Here is a 24,518-nt window from a genome sequence, read left to right on the forward strand (position 1 = left end):
CTGTATTCTTTGCATTTATTCATACAGCAATGAGAGTGAAGTGGTACCCCACGTCATTAAAGCAATTATTAACTTACCCAATGATGCCCACATAGCGGTGCGTTACACAAGTACTCATCTTATCGGTGAACTCGGAGAGTGGATCGAGCAGCATACAGAATATCTTGGTGAGTCTGTGCAGTGTGTGCATTTTAACTTTTCACCAGTACAATCCTCTCTTTGCAAACTGTGTTGTAAGACCTGCTCACGGAAAAACAGCAATGTAAGTGTTTTGTTATTGCTGTCATTATATAGCCTGTTCATACTTGTAGATGTTAGAGAAATGTTTTACTCCGAAGACAGGCAAGTTGCAAATTGGTGAAAAGTTTCTTCTCTTTATTTAGTTAATTATTCATGTATTTGTTTGTCCGCATTTATTATTTTTGTGTACATACATATAATTTACCAAACTTACTTACAAATTCACTTTCTTGATCACCTATTACCTCCCTGTTCGCTTAATTCACTGCTTGCATACTGATGCACGTTTTCCCAATATTTTCCAGATCCAACTCTGGGTTTCCTAATGAAAGGTCTGCAGACCTCAGAGCTGGGCTCAGCTGCAGCCCACGCCATTCAGTGCATCTGTGATGTCCTCAGTGATCACATGACCAATCATTTTGAAGGCTTGCTGCAGATCACACAGGCAATAGATTCCTTCAACTTGTCCCATGATGCAGCCATAGGACTCATAAAGGGTAAGCTAGGGATACTTTCAACGACTGTCAACTTGCAGGTACCTAGCAATGAGCACTGTCTCTGAAGCTTGTGGCCTACTGGTTGGCTGAATATATTATTGAAACATTTCTAGACTGCCAATCAGCTACACAGTAGAATTAGTTTCAGACTCCTTAAGTTGATGTAAATAATAGTTTTAGACTCCTTAAGTTGATGTAAATAATTACAAACCACCAATCACTGATAACCTTCGTAGTAGCTTGAGATTGACCCTGCAGGTATTGTGGTATTGTGAATGAATGAGGGCGATACATGGCGTCAGTGTCCAAGCACATCCTTTGTAATATTTTCATCTAATCTTATTATTGTACAGCTGAACTTTGTGACAGGGGCGTCAACATTTTAGCCTCTGAATCATAACACAAGAACAGAACACTGTATTGGACATGCTTTTGGATAACCTGTGCACTACATGTACAGAGTAGGAGACATATTTTGACTATCGCCCAATGGGTCCCTTGAAACCGTTCAACAGTAAATCGCACAGAGGAAGCCACAGAATGCACTGCATATCAGCATATGGAGATGCATAGAAATAGAAAATCTTACGGAACAGGCATTCCGTACGGCGATTTTTAGTGTATGTCAAATTCTATTGTTCTCAATGGTAGATTTATGATAAACGTATTTATACTGTTACTGAAATTGCTTCACTTTCATTGACTGTATTCTCTTGCAGGTGCTGTAGTCATCTTAGCCAAGCAACCGTTTGAAAAGGTGACAGAAGGAGTCAAGCAACTTGTGACTGCCCAAACGCATCCTCTTAGCCAGGTAAGTGTGACCATGACCCTTGACCCTAAATATTACCCAGTGTCCCCAGAGAAATGCAAGTGAACATTCAGATTTCTCATTAATGCTTACCCTAGACTTTGTTTATTTGTGGACTAGTTTTCAAATTGTGTTTGTAAGTTAGATCTTTTCTCAACAAAAGATTTTTAAATCCTATGAGGCAAGTAGAGGTGAGAAAGTGTTCAGTGAGATAGTTATTACTCATGTTTTGGTAGACAAATAAGGGTTATTTTAACCTTTTCACCTTCGGTGAAACAAACCAAATATCTCCAGGAGATCTGCAATATTAGCTATAGTAAGTACAGATTTACACACAAATATAATATTCTAGTATTTAAAATCACTCACATATGACTTAGGAGTAGCTGCAGGAATGCAGATCCAACTTTCAGAAGTGTGGCCTGTTTTCAACAAACAAAAATTAGGCCGTAAACAAATGCATAGACCATTTCTAACTATAGAGGGCGCTCTGGAAATCACGTACAAACTGATTATAGCCTGAATGCATTCTACATGCATTCATATGATGATCTTTGTAATTGAACAGCTAATTATCTGGGGGTTTTTTTCAGACAAGGCGCATTGTAATATGTAGATTTATTTTATTGTGACTATGTTGAAATAAATTTATCTTTTTCCAAAAAAAAAAAAAAAAGATTATAGCCTGTCTGTAGGTTTCATTCTGTAAAATATATTTGTCCTGACTGCGATATACCGGTAGTTACTTGTTTGAGCAAGCACATTTAAGTAGGGCTTTAATGCAACATTTGCCGTAATGAATTGTTGAATGTAGTTGGTTGGATAATGGTATAAGACATATATTGGTAACTTATATTTTGTTTGTCTATACAAGCTACCAGCCAGTCTCTTTACCTCTTTACAAAATCATTCAAAGGTGTATCTGTGTTGTAATAAACAATCTTCACCAAGAAACACCTCAGAAGTATGTTCTATATATTCTGTTCATATTTTGTTTCCTTTTGAACTTGTAGCTTGTGAAAACAGATGGTCCGCGAGATGGACTCAATAGTGATCCAGCTATATGGTTGGATAGGCTGTCAGCAATTTTCAGGTAAGGTTTAATGTCTAATGAGAATGCTGTGTTTACAGGCCACCTATCTATCTAAATTCTTTTCCTTTTTTTTTCTATTAAAATACTTTTATTTGCAACTGGGTTTCAATTCAGTACCACAACTCTGTATGTGAGACAGACACATTACATGTGTAATATTAACGATTAGCTTGGGTATCACCACACATTTCAAAGTCATGAATTCTTGATTAGTTACAGTAAACCAGCATTGAGCAATTCTGTCTGGACTGATAGCTGAGCAGTTAATTGAATTTGATCTACAATGTAGCTGTTTTTGTAACAATTACAGCTGAAAGTTAGGAAGATGTTCGCTTAAGCTAAAATTGTCTCATACAAAGAGTTGTGGCACCGAATTTAAACCCACTGTAGTCTGGAGAAGACAGAAATGATACAATGCTACTTCCTGTCTTTTGCCACATACTCCATGAACTGACTGACAGCTCAAACGTGCAATCAATATTTGCCATGTCATCCACAGGTACGCCAATCCCAGCATAAGCAACGGTCAGCTCCACCCATGTCAGCCAGCGCTGATGGAGATCTGGCCAATCTTATCACAGATCATGGGCAAATACCAAACAGACGAACGGATCATTGAGAGATGTTGCAGGTGTCTAAGGTTTGCCATCAGAAGTGTCGGTAAAGGCGCAGTTGCCTTGCTGGAACCGTTGGTCACTCAGGTAAGAAAAGATGGATATATCAGTGTTCTGTGTATCTTGGAGATACAGGGTGGGTGGCCAATTTACAGAAAAAAGGATATTTTTTATATTATATTGTCGTGAAAATGTATTGTTTTTTACGGTTATTAACATTTGAATACATTGCTCGAAACACAGAGGGGTGGCCCATCCCCAAAAATCCCCTTGTGGATCACACAAATAGTCAGTGTCAGTTAGCAGTAATGAAAATACCAGGATATCAGTATTGCCACTTTATCCTGTTTGCCCTAATTCCCTGTAAACAGGTCCACATTTGCTCTAGATAACAATTGGTTTGGACAAAACCACATAAGAGAATAGGTTGAAGAAACATCAGCTGTAATTTGTAACAGTAGTTTCATTATTTTGTTCTGTAAATTGATTACACCTTCCTATTTACACTAAGGCAAAAAACCCCTGCATATGATTTATTTGTTCCCGTGGCAATTTTTGTCACTGATCTATTTCAGATGGTGGTTATCTATCAAGTTCATCAACACTCCTGTTTTCTATACCTTGGTAGTATACTGGTGGATGAATATGGTAGGGAACAGGGATGTGTGCCAGGGCTATTAGATATGCTACAGGTATGTGGGTTAAAAGACCAGGTTGATAATATGTATCCTGGCATGGCATTGGTCAATACTTTGGTCATTAAAAGGTTTGCATAATGACATGGGCAATAAGAGTTTCCGAGGAAGTCACATTGATGTATTAGCATATTGGCAAGGATTGAATGCAATAGTGTCTCAAGCAGCAAATTCTCAAAAAACATTCTGTACTTAAAGGTATACATTCATCTGTAATCTAAATATGCCCATATATGGTCAAAGTGACGTTCCTTGGTATTCCAAATGCCCATGTTAGGGAGCTGTTTTTAAAAAGTGGCCACCTGCTTACAATCTGTGATTGGTTAGATGTTCTCTTTCCATGGTAACTGTGGCAAAATTGTTACAGGTGACAGTATACCTTAGGGTAGTATGTGCAGTGAAAGGGAAATACTGGAACTTTTTCTGAAACTTTCCTCACGGAAACTTTCAACCACACTAACACCAAATCAAGAATAAATCAGGGGCCACTGTGGAAATTTGGGTACCAGAGAAACAAATTACTTAACATTTACCCATAATTGAAATTCAAAATGCCCACCATCCCTGTGTTGACTCTACGGTGAAAAATGAAATTTTCAATTTTCAAAACTTATGACAGTGAAAACTATATTTTGTCCAAGAATGTCAAAATAAGCTCCACAAGTGGTAGACCAGAAAAGCATTGAGTCCGAATATCTGTTCTTTAGGCCCATTGTACCAAAGGATGTGTTTGTATATGTACATTTGTACATATTGTGCATATATGTGTATGGGTGTAGTGTACATGAATACCAGACAAAAATTCTGAAAAATATGAACATGTATGTTGAATTTAATATTTTTCAAGTAACATATTTTTCACTTCACTTGAACTTTTTGCAGGCACTGAGTGTTCCGACGTTCCAGCTTTTACAGAAGGAGAATGGTTTTCGAGACCATCCCGACACGATAGATGATTTATACAGATTAGCAGCAAGGTGTGTACAATAATCCATAGACACAGCAATGTGACCTTACCCATGAAGACTACCAGGCTGTGTTACAATCCCAGTATTGCAGTGGGAATAGGTGGACTTCTCCACATAGAATGGGGGGGGGGGGGGGGGTTTAACTTCCAAGTGAATATACATTTTGGCTACATATGTAGATGTACCATTGACAGCACATAAATATGCACTGCATTTTACATCAGGAACTTCTATTCTGTCAAGCATGTCACTTCTCCATCTGCTGAATTAATAAAAAAAGCAATAGTGAGCCAAAATGTATGTGTACAACTTCCTTACTCAATATTGTGTTGCAGAATAGTTAGTGAGTGAAAAACATGTTTACAGTTCTGTATTAAGAGGCCTCCACGTGTTCAAGTCTTTGTGAAATTCAAAATGAAACACAGGGGGAAATGTTATGCCTCACTTGTATTAACCCTTTGAGCAACCTTTTGAACCCCAAATATCAGGGCAACATGTTACCAATTTTATGAATTTTTCTGTAATTTTTCCAAGATTTGGACCAAACGGATACAAATTTTCATGGACTACACTTTTTGACCAAAATTTTGGTAAAAATCAGAAAAAATTGTCTATCTGAAAGAAATTGTTTGGCGTTTTATTGTATAAAGGCAACAAAAATCGACTTTGGCACTCAAAGGGTTAACCAACATGACATAACCTGATGGTCATAAACAAACTTGGAAGGACAAGTGTTAAAAATCACCAAAAGATCTTGTTATTACCAGAGTTTCGCCTATGTTAGCCATGGTGGTGGCAATGTCTATAACAGTGAAATAGAGTGTGAATACATGTATCACCATCCAACTCTAGAAGTGACTCACTAACGGAAAACTAACAAGAAACTATTGGATGTCTTTTAGATTTTTACAGAGGTGTCCCGTATCATTTTTACAAAGTCAAGTGGTTGTCCCTATTCTTCAGTGTGCATTAGCAGCTACTTCACTAGAACACAGAGATGCCAACGCGTCGGTGATGAAGTTTTTCAGGGATCTAATTTATTCATCCACAGGCCATGAGGTAAGTATTACTCACATCAAAATTTTTACTTCCATTTTGCTTCTTGAAACATTTTCTTAGAGCAACAAAAAATATTTCAAATAGGAGTACAACAACCGACCGTTCCTGTTTTCTGAATAATGGTGAACATTTTTTCCTGTCTTGAGCGATTTCATTGTACTGGTTTTATTTTAGCCAATCAGTGATTGTCAATGATTTGCTTAGGGCTGCAGAGAAATAAAATAGCCATAACTTGTACTGGTGTTTGTATAAATTTGCCTGACACACATTGTTTACCATATATGGATATATGCAAATATTGTGATGATTGCCATATCTGGTATACAAAAAAAAGAACATGGCCATAACTTGCAGTGGAAATGATATTCTGTAAGTAGACTTGGCTAACACACCTTTCTTACCATATATGGATATATGCAAATTTAGGACTGAATACATTTGACATGTCCTGTGATTTATCAGGAACAATAAAAAGGAGGTCTGAATTATTGTCTGAATTGTAAAATAAATTCTATGCTAAGCTGATACATAAGTACAGTTTTTCTTTTGCAAGGAGTTTCAAATTTACTTTGTCATCATCAATTAAGGTCGAGTACGCCTCAAGGACAGGTTTTTGGACACTCTGATTTTCAGAATAGATTGCTAGTTTACTGGTCGTGTGGACTATACTGGTCGTGTGGACTCAATTTGAAGCTTATCAAATGGAGGACATTTTTGCCTTGTTGTTTTTTGTGAAAAAATGAAAAGTAAATGTCTTTTGGAGTAAACATTGTAAAGTGGTTGTGTATCCTGTTTTACGCATTTATATTGCTATTTTATTAGTTCCCACGGACAAAGTCCCGGGGACTTATAGATTGGGTCATGTCTGTCTGTCCATGCGTGCGTGCGTCTGTTCACGCAGATATCTCAGACATACCGTGGTCAATTTCTTTTAAACTTTGCACAAGGATAGTAACCTACCCCATACAGATGCACGTCGATTTGTTTCACAATGCGATCAAATTTGGCCGTGTTAGAGGACTTTTTAGTTTACACCTCCATAGACTCCCATGTATAAGGCAGTTCTCCATAGACTCCCATGTATAAGGCCAAGAAAAATAAAAATTTAGTTTCTCATCGTATTCATATTGCAAAAAGGATGCAGTGACACAGTTTTTAGTCCCGGAAAACCGGAAAATGGGGCTTATCAAAATATCACACATTCACCCGACGCTAACAGAGATTATTTCTTGATATTTTATTTACACCATTCCTCTATCAGTCTTAGTATACACACATTAAAATGGAAGGTGACAATCATTAAAGCCAACGTAATCTCCGGACTCTTCTGGATACAACTTTCTAATGGCCAATACAACACAGGCGGGAATAACTCTCCTTACTCGCCGTCCAAGCCTTCCGTAGATCCAATAAGTGAACTGTGTATATGCTGCCCAGCGATACGTACTACAGATAAACGACACAGAAAACTTTTTTGAGTAAGGTTTGGCAGTCATGACGTTGCATCGATATATTAGTCTTTTATAGTCTTTCATTCTTATGCAAACTCAAATGTACATGTGTGAAACGCTTACGAGAAAGTGAATCTCTCCATGCACAGAAGTAGCTGATTCAGGGAATAGCAATTCTCTTACATGAAACTAAACGTGATTTTTCTAAATAACTAAGAGCTAGAAAATATCAATCTACAGATCGATCAAACTCAGGTATCCATCTTAAACTTTCAGTGTACGTCATCTTTCATGCATTCATGTATTATGTAATGTACCAAGACCGATGTTCTCTATGGGTGTGAATTGACACTGGGAAGTGCCTGTAAACAACACAAAATTTGAATAAAGCTAGTCGTAGAGCTGAAAAAAAGCTACGAACTATCAGCTAAGGAAATAAAATTCATTGAGAAATTGAGAACTTACCGATTTTCGACTGGATTGGTAATTTTATCGCAACGCAGGTCTTGCAACCTCAATAGTGCAGTTTCCAGAACAGCTTGGTTTAGGCAAACAGATTGAAAAGTTGTGCCGCTTGTGATACATGTCTCACCTATGTAGAAAATAAAATAAAGTTTGAGTTACAGTAAGTAGCATTGAGTATAAAAGCTGGCTCGACGGTTCGTCGTTCAATTACCAGTAGGAAAACGTAACACTCGACGATTTTCCATAGCGTAGACGGATGATAGACGCGATGAGCTTCTAGAAAGTCAGTTACAAAAATATATCAAGTTTCGTTTTCTGAACCTTACGGTGAAGTCAGTTGACAGAACATGCAAACTTAGTACTTACCTTTTAACTTCTGTTCGATGGCATCATTCTCAAGGCAGCAAACACACTCTGACAGTAATGGCATCGCTATACAATTTTCACAGTGACACCAGTCACTGTTAGTCTGCCGACTTGAATCTTCAGTACTGTCAGAGCCAACACTGTCATCACTCTCATCCTGATCGTCACTGCTGTCTGAAACTTCGCCTTCGGTGTATCTTGGCTCAAATTGGTATGGTTTGATTTCAGTCGGGGAAAAGAAACACTCTGTGTCAGAAATATCGCTGTCCGAACTCTCCATAGTCAGTCTTGCGAACGCGCTAAGACTGTTCACGCAGATTGTCAGTGGGCTACACAATCGTCTGTGTATCGCCGATGACGTCACGCCCGTTCCTCCCATGAGCCCTTTCGCGCCCATGGGATTCGGAGCTCATTTTCATAAATGTCGTCTACTTCAAATTCTCTTTTCGTCGCGCCGTAGTCGTTTGCGCGTGCGAGCACGTTGAAAATTCCGGCTACATTTTATTCAGGGGTGATTTTGGAAGGGATAAAGGGTGACATGCGCTGGACTTAGGTTTCCCTTTAAGATGTCACATCTTGTACCTCATTTATCATGCGCATATGTATGTCTTGGCTTGCCAATACAGCTAGAGGTCTGATCTTTTTTCCTGATTTAGAACCATAACCTAAGACATGCCTCATGTGTTTCAAATTGGGAACAACGACATAGACCTATGTGCCCATAGGTCTCAACATATATATACACACCAGTAATACTTCTTAATGACCACATTTCCCTGCCCCATCAAGACTAATACTGCTATTACAAATGGGGACTATGTCATCGCAATGACTTGTTACTATTTAGTTTTGTTTCCCATGTGTTACTTTTTGTACTTTAAAATAAACAGATCCCCCTGCTTGGTTGTGAAGATTTTAATTAATTTTAATTAAAAAATTATAAATGATTTTTTCACCATTTATATTTCCATTTTTCTTGTCTATATCAGGACAGGGATGATTACGAAGTGAGAAAAAGTGCAGTGCAATCAGCCATCAATGAACATGGCCAACAGCTCATCAACAATCTCATTGTTGCTGTCGTCTTTCATTTACCCGTCTACATGGTGCCTGAAATAGGTGATGTCATCTACGAAATGATGGTCTTTGATAGGCCGGTGAGTGTCACCTGACAGTCATGTGGTTTGGACTTGTTGCCAGGATTGGCAGTTTGGTAGTCGATGTAAAAGATTGACAGAGAGTGAAATTTATTCCATTCCCACGCAAAATTTATTGAATGGATATCTCAGAGATGCCTGGAGTGATTTCATTGAAACGTGGTAGAAGGATTACCCTTTATGTCATGACAGATTATTCACTACTATCATTTAATTGACAGCATAACTTTCCATCAGTACATGTGCAATTATGTCGTTAAAAAATGGATTCATCATTTTTTTTAATGTTTCTTTGTTACAGAGTGTTTGCAGGTGGCTTGAAGCAGCCTTGAAAAGTCTCCCTACAGAAACAAAACCAGGTTCCATCAGTGCTACACACAAGCAATTAATAGATTTCCATAAAAAAGTTACAAGGTACAGTATGCTGTGGCTTATCTCGTGTCTTGTTCATGTTTGTGCCCCTTCCCTTAAAGGGCGGTGGTCGTCGGAACGGCGCTCAAAGGTTACTTGGGACCCCTACAACCAATATAAACACTGTATCCAAGCTACATTGGCGATTGATGAAAGTTAAAACATATTGGTCTTAATGTACATCGTAAAATTTAAATGTTGAAGCTATTTTGACTTGATGCATCTATATATAGTGCATGAAATACATTGTTTGTAAACAAGAAAAGTTGCACATGTGCAGTTCCGACGACCACTTCCCTTTAACACACATGTTAAGCTGCACGCAAATCCATTTGTGTCTATCGTTAGGGTAATACTCATCTTGAACTGGAAAACTTAAAACGTTTGCACAAACTTGTCTCAAGGAAATTTTAAAAATTTGCTTTCACCATGCAAATTTTGTTACTAGAGAAACACAATACTGACATTTCAAATTCAACATGGCTGCCATCACTGTGTTTACTCTATAAAATTAGAAATTTGAATTTCACAAAAACAAAATTTTGATAACTTCAGTTAATGCACAAACTTCAAATTGAGCCCACATAAAGCAATAAGCCAGAAAAATATTGTAAAAATTTAGGAGTCCTATTATCTGTTCCCAATGCACATCCTGCCTTAACTCAGAGCAGATGATAGGTCCCATCTGGTCAATTGGTCAATTGAGGGCGCTTCTGGGACTCCCTTCCCAATGAGCGCCCTCAAGTGACAAGTCTCCTTGTTTAAACTTCTTTTGGTTGCAAACTGTGCAGTTTAGCAACAATGTTCACATGGTGATGGGAAAATAAAATCAGCAGTGTCCTAATATTGCAGAAGCAGCATAATAATGTATGTATGAGAACTTATTTTTCTCTTTTCCATGTCCTCTTCTATTTTCCCTCTGTAGCGCTGAAGATCAGAATCAAGTGTCCTACGCTCTGAGAGATTTTGCAAGACTTTTCAGATAATCAACTTCCCACCAAACTTGGCTTGTGCCACATCTTTTTTGTGAAGATAAGAATTTTTTTCTACAGAAAAGAACAAAAGGACAAAATTAGTGGCGTTGTTGCTTACGTAGTTTTCACGAAAGTATGGATTCACCTTGCTGCTGTCAAAAGAAAGTTTTTTTCAGTTCGATCTCACGAAAACAGCTTCCTGCCACATCAATAGCTCTGTGTATGCAAATATGCAGTATTTGAAGTTGTCTATGTAGCCAAATTGGTGTCCGGAAAATTTTGTCAAAATACGGGAACTTATTCATGAATTTTAAGTCTTCAAAAATTTGTCGGCTTAACGTATTGGTGGTTGTCCCAACACAGAGCTGAAGTGTCCGTACCTTTGACACATGCCACTGTCAAAACCATTTACTAGTGAACAAAAACATTATTTGGGGGTAATTGTGTATTTTATTGTCAGTGTTTGGTCTGTTGGTATTATTTTATCTGCAATTTGATCAGAATCCGTGTTCACCCTCTTTCCACTGCCGTTTGGTACAAACCAATTGCTTTTTATGTCTTGGTCAGATTCATTCACAGGGGGCTAGAGAGATTCATCGGAACTTTGACATGTGTACCCCTTTTCCTGCCAAGTTTACACTTCACCATCGGGTCAAGTTCGTTAAAAGTAGTGAAGCACATATGTCCCATATGGTGCATTTTAACAACTTTTGAGGGCCCCTGGAATCACAGATACTGTAAACATGATTTCCATGGACTAAAGTTGTTGGAACAGACCAAGCCAAATGGGTGGAAATACGTATGATTTTGGCTCAATACTGCTTTTCACTTGAGTTGGCTGATGGGGAAGTGATACTGTCTGGCAGGAAAAGGGGTACTGTCAGTCTGCGGAATTTCTTCAAGATTAGCTCTGTTGACCTTGGACTTTGTGTTGGCTTTGTAGTGTGAAACCAAAGTTATCAAGGGGGAAATTCCTGCAAATCATGCCCAACGGAATGTTTTAATGAAATTTTCTGGCCCTGTGAATAATTTCAGGAGAATGATCTAATTTATGAGTCAGGTGTCATTTGTATAGCTGACTTTGATCTGTAGGTCAAGGTCAAACAAAGAATATTTCCTTTCAAGGCTATTGTCAACTCCACTTTTTTGACAGAACAAGAAATTTATATGGTGCTCATTTTCAAAATTTTTGATATGCCAATATCACTCAAAAAAAAGTTGTTTTTCATGTATGAAGATTTTATTTGATTTTTCATGAAAAGATTACAAATTGACTGGTTTGTTTGTAAATATGTACGAATTCTCAGAGATTTATGAAAGACTTTGACGTCAGTTTTTTGGTGCAAGAGACAGTTATTTTCACAGTAATTTATATGTAAAAATAATGCATTTGTTTTCTACTTTCTACCAAACTTTAAAAAAAGTCAATTTTCACAGAAAACTTGAGCAGATTCATATACATTGATAAACATTTATTGAAAGTTGACAATGACAGTGAAAGGCCATTAGTTTAGAATTACTCAACCTTCCATCCTTCTACATTGTTGCACGTTGGTTTAACTTTGAACTCTGTTCCGTTGTTAATCTCCAAGTGCTGTCACAGGTCACCAGGTGGTCAAAGTTCAATGGGTTATTCTAATTCATGTCAAGGGTCAAAGTTCAAACAGTTAATCTAATTGATGTCAGGGGTCAAAGTTTCAAGGGTTAATCTGGTTAGTAATTTATTTCCATAATAAATCTTGTGATGGCATAGATGATCACAGGGGTCAAAGTTCAAAGGCTTAATCTGATTATTGCCAAGGGGTCAAAGATCAAGGGTCAATCTTAACTCGCTGACTATTGAATTTGAGTAAGCAAAGGGTAAAACTGAATATTATTTGGTAAAACGAAAGTCACTCCAGGCAATCTGAAATGATAATATTAGTCAGTCTTGGATAGACCGTAGTTTTTTTCTATTCTTGCAATGCACTTCTGTCTTGTGAGATTATTGAGTCAAACGTGAATTTTAAGTTCCATGAGGAACCGAAAACGTAGCCTGTGAAATTTCCCATGATTCAGTCCGATTTGTACTTATTGACGTCATCGCACAAACATTTGTTAGATTCACCATTTTGTTTTTGGATCATCTTAATTTTTCATTATACAAATATCAATTCAATAAATGTGAAAAATTTGGCTAGTAAGCAACATGTTCAAGAGCAAATCTCACAAAAAATTGTACATATGGTGATTTTTTACAGTATAAAAGTTATCAGAAACTGACTTTGTCCAAAATGCCCTCTATCTGACCTGTAGATCTCTCTTGTCATCTAAATTAAAAAATAAATTAAATAAATATTTTTTTAGGCAACTCATGTGCAATTAAGATTTCCTAGCCTTACTGCAAAACATTTCACATGACCAGCAAATATTTCTAGCCAAAACTTTGCAAAATTATCATAATAGAAATTAATTTGTTTTCAAGATATGAAATATGGTGTTTAAAAGATGCTTATAACAGCAACATATTTGCCAAATTAAAAGAAATCTGACCGTGGTATTTTGTGTTCTGAAGAGATTTCCTCACCCAAAGATGTTACCTTGTTATGTTGTCCACTATGACTAAATCATGGGATCTTTCACTTATTTTGTAACAGTCCAAGTGAGGACATTTGATTTTCTTTACTAATCTGGGTGACACTAGAGTGTTGAGTATTTGCAACTTCTCTGTTTGCACACAATCAAGCTTTGTTCTCATCTATGAGAAACTAAGCACGGCAGTTGATGTACCAATGTGCTTAGGGTAAACTACGATTTGATAGAAAGGATTGTGTGACGCATTCAACAGCTGTTTTTGTTTCACACTGGGTATTTGTTTTCTTAGATTGACTACAGACAAAAAATTGGAAAAGTGGCAGATTTGCTAATCTAAGCTCTCTGGTAGAATAGATCATTGTGTCCAAAAGGTAGCAAATAGCAATAATTGTATGATGCAGAAAGAATCCGTCAGTTTGTTCATTGAATTTTTCTCGTTTAATAGACGAAAGATCATAGTATTATTGATCGTTTCTTGCCTCGAAAGTCCATATATGACAGTTCTCCAACAAATACGCCATTATGATATCAGTTCTTGAGGATTAAGAGCAGTAGGTGCATGAGAAATACTACCCTGTGTTGGAAGACTAATCAAAATACTGTAACAGCGCCCTCTAAGTGATCTTTCACAACAAAACCAGTGTAGCCTGTGCAGCTGACATGTCCAGGTGTTGCTGCTTTTGTACTCCACTGTTCAGAAATGTTGGACCAATCTTGTCGTACCATGGAACTTTTCACCACCACATTGTGGTACAACCATATTGTTTCACATCGCAACACTTGACCTCCCCATGGGTAGAAAAGTGAAACACAGTTACATGATATAGTAGGGCTCCTGTGAAACTAGGGCTTGAGTTTCCTGCAATAAGTCCCATGCTATCAGTAATTGGATAGTTGATATGCTTGATACGCACAAACGTTTCATTGGTGGCTGTAGTTGACTCATTTTGCAATACAAGTTTTTCACTGACCTGTGAAATACTGAACCTGCCATGAAAAAGAAATTTGGTGTGTTTGTATGCACAACCATGGAAAAAGAAATTTGGTGTGTTTGTATGCAGGACCTTCTCTCAGTAGCAGTCAAGTGTTTGGATTTTGAAAAAATAACTTAGGAATTAATTTGCTGAATACACTAAGCAGTAATGTGTCCAGACATTGAGGTATCGTCGTTCTTTGCTAGTCAAGCTCTAGGAAACCGTGACCACACTGTGAATGACCCGTTGCACCCAGGTTTTTACCAAGCTCATCTTTTGAAGTGTAATTTATGAAGATTCTCGGTTCTGCAAAATACCCCTAGACACTAGGCCAACCAGACACTTTAGGTAGCATGCGCCTCAAAACTTTAAACACTTAAAGTTTTTGCTCACACTTTTGGAAACATAGCAATTCTCTTTCAAAACCAAGAATAAAAACCAGGGTCACTGTTCATACAGTGCATTTCACCTAGGTACCACAACTCAGGGTATGAGACGGACACATTTCATGTACAAATCAAACGTTTAGCTTGGGTATCACGACACATTTCAAAGTCACCAACTCATTGATTAATTACAGTAAACCAGCATGGGGCAGCCGCTCTGTCTAGACTGAGAGATACACTTTACCTACAATGTGTGGCTTTTTTTATTTACTTTCTGTTGAGAAAACCTTCAGCTCTTCAACTCTTAGCTGAAACTGTTAAAACAGCTACATTGTAGATTAAATGTTTTGAACTTTTATCTCTCAGTCCAGACAGAGAGGCTGTCCCATGCTGATTTACTGTTATAAATAAATGATTCGGTGGCTGTGAAATGCGTCGTGATGCCTGAGCTTATTGTTTATTTTTACGTGAAATGTGTCTGTCTCATACACTGAGTTGCGGTACCAAGGTGAAACGCACTGTATTTTGGTACTAAGGAAACTAATTGCATTCAATTTTACAGATATATGAAATTCAAAGTGGTGTTAACTTTATCAGGAAGGACAAAATTTTGGTTTACACAAAAAATTAGATGGTGAAAACTTTGGTTTCTCCAAAAACTTAAGAAATTAGCCTACGGAAGATCAGAGAAGTTTTGTAAAAATTTGATAGTCTGGATATCTGTTCTAGATGCACATTCTACCTTAACCTAGACATGTTAAATGAGGTGTCTGATATGTCCAGGGGACAATTGTCCTGACATCATCTGTTGGAAGTTGTGTCATGGTAGAGCAAGGCTTTATGTTACCACTGATTTCAAAACATTGACAACATGCCATTTTGATATCCGTTGACAGGGTAAGATAACAAACGCTATTGTCAAAAACATTTTAAACTTTATTAAGAAAAGAGATAATTTCAGTTTCTTTTTAGTTGGGCTTGAAATGATCAAACTTATTGTGAGGCCAATAGCAAAAAAAAACACCAACCTTTCTCGTAAAACTTAATAATTATCATGTTTTCACCATTTTACCTGCTCAGTAATGTTTGTTTGTATGGTTATCACAGAAATTACAAAAAATATGTTTAGTGTCTTAAAACATGCCAAATATGCAGCCTTACAACTGCTCCTGCGAGATCTAATAATTTGTGCGTTGTGTGCATGGAAAATCTCGCTTGTAATATGGGGTGTTTGTCTTTTGAATTTTATTTATTGTATGTTTTTTGATTTGTTGGACGTAGTATACATGTATCAAATCTTGTCACTTTTGTGAAATTTTATTTACAATCATATTTGGGCCCCCCTCTCCTCTCTATTCCTGGATCCAAGATGGACTTCAAACAACAACAAGCTGTAGGAAAATGTTGACAGTTTTGCGCCAACACGTCCAGCCAAGGAAATGTATGTGACAAACAGTCTTGTCTTTCTGTGTTTATGCATAGCATGTAGCATTTTACTTCAAACATGATAAATTTTCTGTACAAAAATGCTTGACGTTGTTATAGATCTTAAATACCGATTTTTTTTTTTTTTTGTGGCTGGCCTACTATAATGAAAGTCGCCAAAGGCAGGGCAGAAGAGTGCTTTCTTTTAGAACCAAACTTTAACTGTCATACAGTTTTAGTTCATTCATTTTAGTGCATTTTTGTAAATTTAAATGTACATGTCATGCATTTTGTTTGTCCGGTTTTTCCGTTTTCCAATAAACAACACAAAAGTGAAATTTGTGGTTTATCAGTCTTGGTTTGTCCTTGTGGTGGTGTTTCAAAAGAGAGGATTTTGTGAAGGAGAACACGGTAAGTTAAAGTCCTACAGGTGCATATCTTGTCAATGAGTGGTTTGTTTATACTATTCTTTAAGGCCGGTAGTATGCACCTCCAAAGTAAAAGGACTTAAACTTTGGCTCAAATTTTCCTCAAGGAATCTTTCAACCATTCACTTTCAAAATTAAGAATAAAATCGGGGGTTGCCATGCAAATTTTGGTGTAAGAGAAACAAAGTACCCAACATTTACCAATAGTTGGAATTCAAAATGATGGCCTTCCCTGTGTAAATTTTATGGTGAAAAATAAAATTTTCGATTTTTAAAAAAACTAAGTCTGTGAAAGTTTTCGTTATGCAAAGAGCTTTAAAATGAACCCCAACAAGTGGTAGATCAGAAAAGAATTTAAAAGTTTTGAGAGTCTGAACCTAAAAGAGGCAGCAACTTTTGGTGATTTTTTTTCACTAGATTTGTCTTTAATGTCTCAACCAGTTTCTTGTTCTACTCCCCAAAGCATGTTGAAATACACAGTATTCAGCTTGTCAACTCAGCCTGTTCATGTGTAAACTGCATTTTTATTCCTGATGAGCGAATTTTGTTTCAGGTCAGAAGTCACATGTGAACAATAACAATGCATTTTACACATATACAGGCTATGTGGACGAGGTAAATAGTGGATAGAAGGCGATAGCAGGTCGTAACGTTAAAAGTCATTTCAAAGTTAAGAATTCTTAAATGACGATGACAATGGTAATCGTAATGAGACTCACCTAATGATGATGGCGATGATGATACATATAGCAAGAAATTGGTAAATTAGGCATATTATTTGATGAAAACAGGCATCAGTTAAACAAATGATTATGATAACTGTCGATGACGACAATGGTGACGCGCATAGCAACTGATGTGATGAAAGTGCCAATAGTTACGTAATGTTAAGGATCATGGAGTGTTCCCTTCGCAAAATTCTTATTAACAGCTTTACTAAGCATCAGGTTCAATTTTAAGAGCACTTGAATAGCCCCTTTATCGATATTCAGACTGTAATTAAAGCAGTATGTGCCTCGAGGACAGATACTTTGCCTTCAAATTTTTAGCTCACATTTAGTATACGTATATATACCAAAGAGAGCTTATCTGATAGGTCAGTGGCATCTGCATGTCTGTCAGTGTATGTACGTATATCTGTGTCCACCCATATCAAAACCAATAAAAAACACAGCACCTGCCCTTTTTGACTGGTGTAAATGTGTACCCAGGGTGGAAGATGTGACTTTTTTGAAATGAATATGTCAGTGCCAAAATTATGGAAATGAGGTAAAAAAAGAGGCAAATCCTGCAAACTGCTGAAGTTCTGTAACTACAGGCCAGATTTGGTTGAAATTTAGTATGCAGATTCCTCGAGATGACTTAAGTTAGATTTGATGAAATTTTGGTAACATTTTCATATTTGTATTTTAGAGACAGTTTTTAGCTCCGCTGTCAGCGACGCGGAGCTTATCGAATAGGTTGATTTTCCTCCGTCGTCGTCCGTCAACAATTGCCTTCTCCTCTGAAACCGCAAGTCCAATTGCTTTGAAATTTTATATACAGTTCACTTGGGGTGACCTCACTTAAGTTTATTCAAATCGTGGTGAAATTTGCATATTTGTATTTTTGGGACATTTTTTGGTGTTTTTGGTAAAAAAAATCTTCTTCTCTGAAACTGGGTGTCCAATTGCTTTGAAATTTGATATGCAGTTTACTTAGGGTGACTTCAGTCAGATTTGTTCAAATCGTGGTGAAATTTGCATATTTGTATTTTTAAGGCAATTTTTGTCATTTTTGGTAAAAATATCTTTAAAAATCTTCTTCTTCGTCAGATAGCTTTGATATTTGGTACATATGTCCCTAGGGATGATCTATTTCAGATTTGTTCAAATTGTGCAGAAATATGACATCGTCCAAATACTCGCTATCTTTACTATGTCCAGTCAGTAATCTTTATAAAGAGCTTGCGCTTATATGATGAACTGCATTCAAAAGTCGACGTTTTTGATACAGCGTGATTATAAAAAATCTGCACTACAATAGTCCATATACTTGCTGTTCTTATCAATACTTTGGTGCTACTAGGATAACAGCATTTGCATCGGAAGTTTGATACATCATAGCAAAGCGCGATATCTGCACAACACTTGGTAGGGATATTCCTATTCAATTTTTCGAAGGTCGACATGCAAGCTTTATAGCATTACAAAGTAGTCCCAACAATACAAGACTTAATGTAAGGCTGAACAAAACAAGTTGTGTTCCGATAACCCAACCTACCCTATATTTTGCCTGCAAACCCTAAACATTTTAGAGGTATGTGAACACGGAAGTAAAAAAGATAAAAAAAAACCGTAAAATCACGCGTTCGTTACTTGGTATTTGATTTTTGCTTGAACGAGGATGTCTTTTATAGTTTTTTTTTCCTTTTATATGTATGACACATTTTTCTGGAAATGTTGTAGCCAGCATTTGACCGCCCTGCACCCTTGAAAAATGCATATTTAAAATTAAAAATATTTTGGAAAAAAAAATTCCTGCCGACCTACCTACCCTATTTTTGGAAACCATACTATCGGAACATCATTGGCCTCCGTCCGTCTCAAGAGACGATGGATTGAGTCATGTTGAGCTTGAACAGTGTCTACTATGGCTGTGGAGACCTATCTGTGAGTGGCAGTCCTTGTTACAATTGTTGCAGATAAAATCTGTGCTTTTTGGTGTGGTTAATACTTTTCTCTTCTTGCTCTTTTCACCGTCCCCTGCTTTCACAACATGTCTCCATGATGAACGATCTGATGCAATGTCCTCCATGACTCTACCTCAATGTGCGTAGACCTAAGGTCCCTTTTGCATGTATCTTTGTATCTCAAGTGGGGACGGCCTCTTGGACGTGATCCGCATTCAAGCTGACCATACAGTAGATCCTTGGGAATGCGACCTTTATCCATGCGACGCACATGACCGAGCCATCTCAGACGGCGCTCGCTCAGCATTGCAAATATGGTACTAGATCCTGAGCGTCTAAGAACCTCAGAGTTGGTGACCATGTCTTTCCACGTAATGCCCAATATCCTGCGAAGACATCTCATGTGATAGGCATTCAGCTTTTTCTCTTGTCTGGTATATGTTGTCCATGTTTCACTGCCATAGAGAAGGGTGCTTAAGACACATGCCTGGTAAACCTTCAGCTTCGTGTTGGTAGTCAGGTTTTTGTTATCCCAGACTCTCTTGTTCAGTTTTGACATCACAGTGGCTGCTCTACCAATCCTGCCATTGATCTCAGCATCCAGAGACTGGTTGTTGGTAATGAGAGATCCCAGATATCTGAAGTTGTCAACTACAGAGAGCATAGAATCATTGACCAATATAGAGGGAGGGTTTTGGGTGTTCTGGGCCATCACCTCAGTTTTCTTGATGCTGATGGTTAAGGCAAAGTCTCCCCATGCATTGGAGAATTGATCCATGAGACACTGTAGGCCATCTTGTGTATGACTTGCAAGGGCAGCATCATCTGCAAATAACATCTCCCTGATAAGGACACGCGTTATTCTAGTCTTTGCATGCAGACGGGCCAGATTGTATAGTTTACCATCGTGCCGAGTGTGGATATATACACCATCAGTAGAGGATTGAAAGGCATGGGTCAGGAGAAGTGAAAAGAATATGCCAAAGAGGGTTGGGGCTAGGACACAGCCCTGTTTTACTCCGCTCAAGATAGGAAAAGGTTTAGATGTATCTCCATCAAAGCTAACGGTGCTTTTCATGTTGGAATGGAAAGACCTGATGATGCTGAGTAGCTTTGGTGGACAGCCTATCCTCTGGAGTAGTCTAAATAATCCACTACGGCTGACTAGGTCAAAAGCCTTTGTGAGATCGACGAAAGCCAGGTACAGTGGTAGGCGCTGTTCTCTGCACTTTTCCTGAAGTTGTCTCACAGAGAAGATCATATCAATGGTTGAACGGCCTGATCTAAAGCCACATTGTGCCTCTGGATATACACGATCTGCTAACAACTGCAGTCTAGTGAGGACGACCGAGCAAACACCTTACCAACAATACTTAGAAGGGAGATTCCGCGGTAGTTGTTGCAGTCGCTCCTATCTCCTTTGTTTTTGAAAAGTGTGACAATCTTAGCGTCTCTCATATCCTGTGGTACTTCACCCTCCTTCCAGCAGAGACAAAGAAGTTCATGTAAGTGTGGGAGAAGTGCTGATTTTCCTTGTTTGATTACTTCTGTGGGATGGCATCATTCCCTGGTGCTTTTCCACAGGCGAGAGCATTAATGGCCTTTTCAAGATCAGGCATAGTTGGCTCCATGTCAAGTTCTTGCATGACTAAGAGGGTTGGAATGCTGTTAATGGCTTCATCAGACAGAGTGTTCTCTGTTAAGTATAATTCCAGATAATGTTCTACCCATCTTTCCATTTGCTTACTGCGGTCAGTTATGACCTCACCCGATTTTGATTTCAGGGGGCTGTTTTCTTCACATTTGGACCTGTAGCCTGCTTAATGCCATCATACATGGCTCTGACATTTCCGGTGGAAGAGGCTTGCTCAATGGAGGAGCATAATTGCAACCAGTAGTTGTTGGCACATCTCCTGGCTATCTCCCGGCATTTGACTCTGGATTTTCTTAGTAAATTTAGATTTTGCTGCGTAGGTTCTTTATCGGAACAGCACAATTTAGTTATTTATTTATTGGCCTAAGATATCTTGGTGATGGAAGTCGTCGAAATTACTGGGCACATTACATGATAGCTGAGAATGAAGGTACATAGCCAGTTGTTGCAGTGATGAGTTGAAATACTTTTAACCGCCAGCACCATAATGCATGACTTCATGTCCAAGAGTGAAAATATCGCTTTTCTTTACGGGGTCGACGAAGACACTTTTGACGTTTTTATTTTTTTTTAGCTCTGCTGTCAGCGACGCGGAGCTTATCAAATAGGTTGATTTTCTGTTGTCGTCGTCCGTCGTCCGTCGTTGTCCGTCAACAATTGCCTTCTCCTCTGAAACCGCAAGTCCAATTGCTTTGAAATTTCATATGCAGTTCAGTTTGGATGACCTCACTTAAGTTTGTTCAAATCGTAGTGAAATTTGCATATTTGTATTTTTGGGGCATTTTTTGCTGTTTTTGGTAAAAAAATCTTCTCCTCTGAAACCGCTTGTCTGATTGCTTTAAAATGTGATATGCAGTTTACTTAGGGTGACTTCAGTCAGATTTGTTCAAATCGTGGTGACATTTGCATATTTGTATTTTTAAGGCAATTTTTGTCAATTTGGTAAAAAAATCTTTAAAAATCTTCTTCTTCAAAACTAACAGTCAGATAGCTTTGATATTTGGTACATATGTCCCTAGGGATGATCTATTTCAGATTTGTTCAAATTGTGCAGAAATATTGAAAATTGCATTTTTAAGGCAATTTTTGCCATTTTTGGTCAAAAAATGTATTTCTCAAAAAGTACTCAACTTATAGTTTTGAAATTTGGTATACAGGTTTGTATTGATGAACTAAGTAATACATATTGAATTTCTGATGAAATCTGTAATTTTGTATTTTGGGGGCAATTTTTGCCATTTTTGGTCAAAAAATGTGTATTTCCAAAACAACTCATCTGATAGCTTTGCAATTTGGTATACAGGTTTCTACAGATTATTTAAATGATATTTATTGAAATTATGATGAAATCTGCAATTTTGTATTTTTGGGGCAATTTTTGCCAATTTTGGTCAAAAAATGTGTATTTCCAAAACTACTCATCTGATAGCTTTGCAATTTGGTATACAGGTTCCTACAGATCATCTTAATGATATTTATTGAAATTATGATGAAAATTGCAATTTTGTAATTTTGGGGCGATTTTTGCAATTTTTGGTCAAAAAATGTGTTTCTGGTCTGATAGCTTTGAAAATTGGTATAAAGGTTTCTACAGATGAGCTAAGTAATATATATATAATTTCTGATGAAATCTGTAATTTTGTATTTTTGGGGCAATTTTTGCCATTTTTTGTCAAAAAATATGTATTTCCAAAACTACTCATCTGATAGCTTTGAAATTTGGTATACAGGTTTCTATAGATGAACTAAGTGATATTTATTGAAATTATGATGAAATCTGCAATTTTGTATTTTTGGGGCAATTTTTTCCATTTTTGGTCAAAAAATGTGTTTCTCAAAAAGTACTGGTCTAACAGCTTTGAAATTTGGTATACAGGTCTCTATAGATGAACTGAATTTGATCTTTTGAAATTATGATGAAATCTGCGATTTTTATTTTTGGGGCAATTGTTGCCATTTTTGGTAAGAAAATTTTATTCTCAAAAAACTACTCATCAGATAGCTTTGGTTGACATGTTCTTAGGGATTGTCCGATGTGATAAATTCAAAGTATGATGAAATCTTCAATTGTGTATTTTTGCAGCTATTTTAGCCACTTTTTTCTGGCCACTGCATTGAGCTATCAAAAATTTCTACCTTCTTCATCAACATGTGTCAAAAATAGTTATTCTCTACATAAACACAGCGGAGCTATATCGGCCGCTAGGTCGCTTGTTTAGGGAGCGTTCAGTTTTTACGGCCTGGGGGGGGCCGGCAAAATCTTGTCGCCGGTGTTCAAAAAAATATAGACCCCCCTGCATTTTTCGTGAAAAAAAAGATGACCCCCCTTTGGCAGATGAAAAAATTTGATGACCCCCCCCCCCCCCCCGCTGAAAAATAACCAAAACCCATATGTCAAATTTACCCGCATGGTTTGGATTTGAACTCCGGTACGCGGCACACTTTATTCGTGTAGCAGAGATGCCAGTGCACAAACTTCTCAGCCACATCCATTGAAACGTCTGTTAATTAGGACGACTGTAAGGCACTTTTTAACTTCATTTCCATAGACAACTTATGTCCATGGACATTGTATAAAGTAAACTTTATTGGAGTGGTTCGCCAAAGGCAGCCCTCCGGTTAAGAGGGTCATGGGCCATTATGTAAAGTCAACTTTATTCTAGTGGGCCACCAAAGGTGGCCCGCCGGTAAAGAGGGTCGATCATGGCTATTGCATAAAGTAAACTTTACTGGACAGGGCTGCTGAAGGCGTGCGGTCATTAAGATTGCTGTGGGGTATTAGGCCAAAAAAAAAAAGAAATGTTTCTGGTCAGCGCGCGCGTCACTTGAACAACAGCGCGTCACCCTTTTTTCCTGGTTTGTGGCCGGCGGCTGTGGCAAACTACATACTGATTACTATAACACCAAACCAAAACGGCTGAAGAGAAAGAGAAAATTCTTTGGGGCACATGATCAGTGACTGCATGAACAATTTAAATGTTACTATATTGATAAAACTGTAAAACTCAGTGTTCTCCCCAGACCATAGCGGTCCCGCTACGCTTTCGCCTCTCCCCGTACGCTTTGATTCTCCCCCTTACGCTTTCAAATAGTCCCGCCATCCTTTAGTTCACACGCTCTGCGTAGCTACCAGCTGATGCATGCATTGTCTACACATTAGCGCTCACTGCAACTTTCAACCTGGTGGAAGGTGTGAAGTATGGTATGCATCAGATAAGTTGTCCGTAAGTGTTGAGAGGAACGTTAAAACAATAGAAGAATCGGCTGGGTTGTTCACAAATTTTCATTCCAGAACGACTATTACGACCAACAAAGACCTTTAATACTCAGTATACATCGCGGACAAGTGTTCACAGAGGTAGGCGGTGTAGCACTAGCAGGGCCTTTGATCACATTCCCATGCTTTGATCAACGAAATGGGTCGGAAAAGAAACAAGAGTTAATTGGTGAGGTTGATTATGATTGTACAACGATGAGTTTTGTCCTAGTACGATCACGATCGCGATCGAGTTCACATTGCATAAATTTCAATATGGCGGTGGCCATGTTAGTCGACGGGTTTATAACGTGTTGACATTGATACTGGCGTCGCGTGTGCCACTCTGACA

General features: G+C 37.9%; 2 protein-coding genes across 2 annotated transcripts in view; one reads left to right on the forward strand and one right to left on the reverse strand.

Annotated features, from left to right (window-relative positions):
* LOC139119752 (transportin-3-like) overlaps positions 1-16,512 on the forward strand; it is a 29,188-nt gene extending 12,676 nt beyond the window's left edge. The window contains exons 12-22 of the mRNA XM_070683638.1: positions 28-167; positions 546-737; positions 1,457-1,548; positions 2,559-2,638; positions 3,138-3,339; positions 3,828-3,944; positions 4,830-4,924; positions 5,818-5,974; positions 9,246-9,413; positions 9,715-9,827; positions 10,750-16,512. Of these exons, the coding sequence (XP_070539739.1) occupies positions 28-167; positions 546-737; positions 1,457-1,548; positions 2,559-2,638; positions 3,138-3,339; positions 3,828-3,944; positions 4,830-4,924; positions 5,818-5,974; positions 9,246-9,413; positions 9,715-9,827; positions 10,750-10,810 (1,417 nt within the window). The 3' untranslated portion in view covers positions 10,811-16,512. The remainder of the gene's footprint in view (positions 1-27; positions 168-545; positions 738-1,456; positions 1,549-2,558; positions 2,639-3,137; positions 3,340-3,827; positions 3,945-4,829; positions 4,925-5,817; positions 5,975-9,245; positions 9,414-9,714; positions 9,828-10,749) is intronic.
* On the reverse strand, positions 7,218-10,754 carry LOC139119759 (P2X purinoceptor 7-like). Its single transcript, XM_070683650.1, has 3 exons — positions 8,257-10,754; positions 7,891-8,017; positions 7,218-7,420 (listed from the first exon to the last, which is right to left on the reverse strand). The coding sequence occupies exons 1-3, from the start codon at positions 8,651-8,653 to the stop codon at positions 7,252-7,254; spliced, it is 693 nt and encodes a 230-aa protein (XP_070539751.1). The 5' UTR covers positions 8,654-10,754; the 3' UTR covers positions 7,218-7,251.
* Positions 16,513-24,518: the final 8,006 nt, after the last annotated feature.

The sequence above is a fragment of the Ptychodera flava genome, chromosome 2 (assembly GCF_041260155.1).
Source record: "Ptychodera flava strain L36383 chromosome 2, AS_Pfla_20210202, whole genome shotgun sequence".
Lineage (NCBI taxonomy): Eukaryota > Metazoa > Hemichordata > Enteropneusta > Ptychoderidae > Ptychodera > Ptychodera flava.

Excerpts from the sequence above, each read along its gene's own strand:
- LOC139119759 (XM_070683650.1), bottom strand. The coding sequence starts at position 8,653 with ATGGGCGCGAAAGGGCTCATGGGAGGAACGGGCGTGACGTCATCGGCG. Across the intron at positions 8,018-8,256 it reads CATCGAACAGAAGTTAAAAG|GTGAGACATGTATCACAAGC; the intron begins GTAAGTACTAAG and ends TTTTCTACATAG. Across the intron at positions 7,421-7,890 it reads ACCAATCCAGTCGAAAATCG|TACGTATCGCTGGGCAGCAT; the intron begins GTAAGTTCTCAA and ends GTTTATCTGTAG.